The 2,077-nt window shown below is 42.9% G+C and overlaps 1 protein-coding gene across 1 annotated transcript in view; it reads left to right on the forward strand.

Moving 5' to 3' along the window:
- Positions 1-1,116, forward strand: part of TUBD1 (tubulin, delta 1) — a 32,854-nt gene extending 31,738 nt beyond the window's left edge. Inside the window, exon 8 of the mRNA XM_011979168.1 lies at positions 929-1,116. Within this exon, the coding sequence (XP_011834558.1) occupies positions 929-1,031 (103 nt within the window). The 3' untranslated portion in view covers positions 1,032-1,116. The remainder of the gene's footprint in view (positions 1-928) is intronic.
- Positions 1,117-2,077: the final 961 nt, after the last annotated feature.

The raw sequence follows: 2,077 nt of genomic DNA on the forward strand, positions 1-2,077 counted from the left end.
AAAAGCAGCTGGGTGTGGTGGTGCATTCCTGTAATCCCAGCTACTCGGGAGGCTGAGGCAGTCGAATCACTTGAACCCGGAAGGCGAAGGTTGCAGTGAGTGGAGATCACGCCATTGTACTCCAGCCTAAGCAACAAGAGCAAAACTCTGTCTCTCACACACACACACACACACACACACACACACACACACACGAAAAAAGAAGGACTGGGCACGGTGGCTCACATTTGTAATCTCAGCACTTTGGGAGGCTGAGGCAGGTGGATCACGAAGTCAGGAGTTCGAGACCAGCCTGGCCAATATGGTGAAACCCTGTCTCTACTAAAAATACAAAAATTAGCTGGGCGTCATGGCATGTGCCTGCAGTCCCAACTACTCAGGAGGCTGAGGCAAGAGAATCGCTTGAACCTGGGAGGCAGAGGTTGCAGTGAGCCGAGATCGTGCCACTGCACTCCAGCCTGGGCAACAGAGCGAGACTCAAAAAAAAGGGCCTGATGCAGTGACTCACGCCTATAATCCCAGCACTTTGGGAGGCTGAGTCGGGAGTTCAAGACTATCCTGGCTAACATGGCGAAACCCCATCTCTACTAAATAAAAAAATTAGCCCGGTGTGGTGGCGGGCACCTGTAATCCCGGCTACTTGGTGGGGGCTGAGGCAGGAGAATGGTGTGAACCCGGGAAGCGGAGCCTGCAGTGAACTGAGATTTCTCCACTGTACTCCAGCCTGGGCAATAGTGCAAGATTCTGTCTCAAAAAAAAAAGAAAAAAAAAAGTTCACTTATCTTTGGAGTAAACAAAGCAAATGTAAGACTTCTGAAAGATGTGATCTTCAAATGTTCATGAGCTAGAAAAGGTCTGTTTATTGTTGAAGAGCTACTCATTTGCCTGACATTTTTTATTTTGTAATTTCTGGTTTTTTTTCCACCAGAGCCTACATTCATCAGTACACAAAATTTGGAATTGAAGAGGAGGACTTTTTAGACAGTTTCACGTCATTAGAGCAGGTTGTTGCCAGTTACTGTAACCTCTGATCTTGAACAATGGGAAAAGTACCTTAGGGCATTTTTGGACTAAAATATTTTCAATACTATTTTCTCTGTAAAGTTTTCAAAGTTCCATTCTGTTAAAGTAACCACGTAGAATGCTGAGTCTGTTCTGCATACTATGCCCACAGAAAAGGAAGACAACTTTTTAAATGGAGAATCGCATGTTTTTCAATGAAAACATCCACTTGGTATTTCATTTGTAAGAAAAAAATGGTGCTTTTCTAAAGAACTTTGGGGAAACAATTTGCTGAGATGTTGGGACTCTGGAACTAGCCAAGAAAAGAGAATATTCTCTACATGTTCCTAAATCTTCCTCCTTTACTCCAAAAACAACTCACAAAGCATGAACCAAACTTTCACAGCATAATTTCAAGCTAAGGAATTGTAATTCTGTACTTAATATATTCATGTTTGAAATGAATGCTTTGAACCACAGGAGGGAGATGTTGTCAAATGCTACAGTGTGAACATGTATTTTGAATATTCTGTAACAGGGTAAGAGTTTCCACTCAAAGCAGCTATTTAAAAATAAATATGAGGATTTTGGTAATAAATGCTTATGCCTAACTACAAAAGCAAATAGGTAAATGTGTACTTAGTGTGCTTTTCTTCAACTTTTTGGGCATGAGAAAATTGGGTCAGATTTTGTTTTTGGATCCTGGAATGCCAGAGCAGAAATTGATTTTATTCAATTATTGCTTTAAAATTACTTATAATGGGCTGGGCATGGTAGCTCACATCTGTAATCCCAACACTTTGGGAGGGCAAGGTGGGAGGATCACTTGAGGCCAAGAGTTTGAGACCAGCCTGAGCAATACAGTAAGACCCCCATCTCTACAAAACAAAATTTTTAATTAGCTGGGTGTAGTGGCAGACACTTGTGGTCCAAGCTACTCTGGAAGTTTGGGTGGGAGGATCAATTGAGCCCTGGGAGGTCGAGGCTGCAGTGAACTGATACTGTGCCTCTGCACTCCAGCCCGGGTGACAGAGTAAGGCTGTCTCAAAAAAAAAAAAAAAAGGGCCTGATGCAG

The sequence above is a fragment of the Mandrillus leucophaeus genome, unplaced genomic scaffold, assembly GCF_000951045.1.
Source record: "Mandrillus leucophaeus isolate KB7577 unplaced genomic scaffold, Mleu.le_1.0 Scaffold20, whole genome shotgun sequence".
NCBI lineage: Eukaryota > Metazoa > Chordata > Mammalia > Primates > Cercopithecidae > Mandrillus > Mandrillus leucophaeus.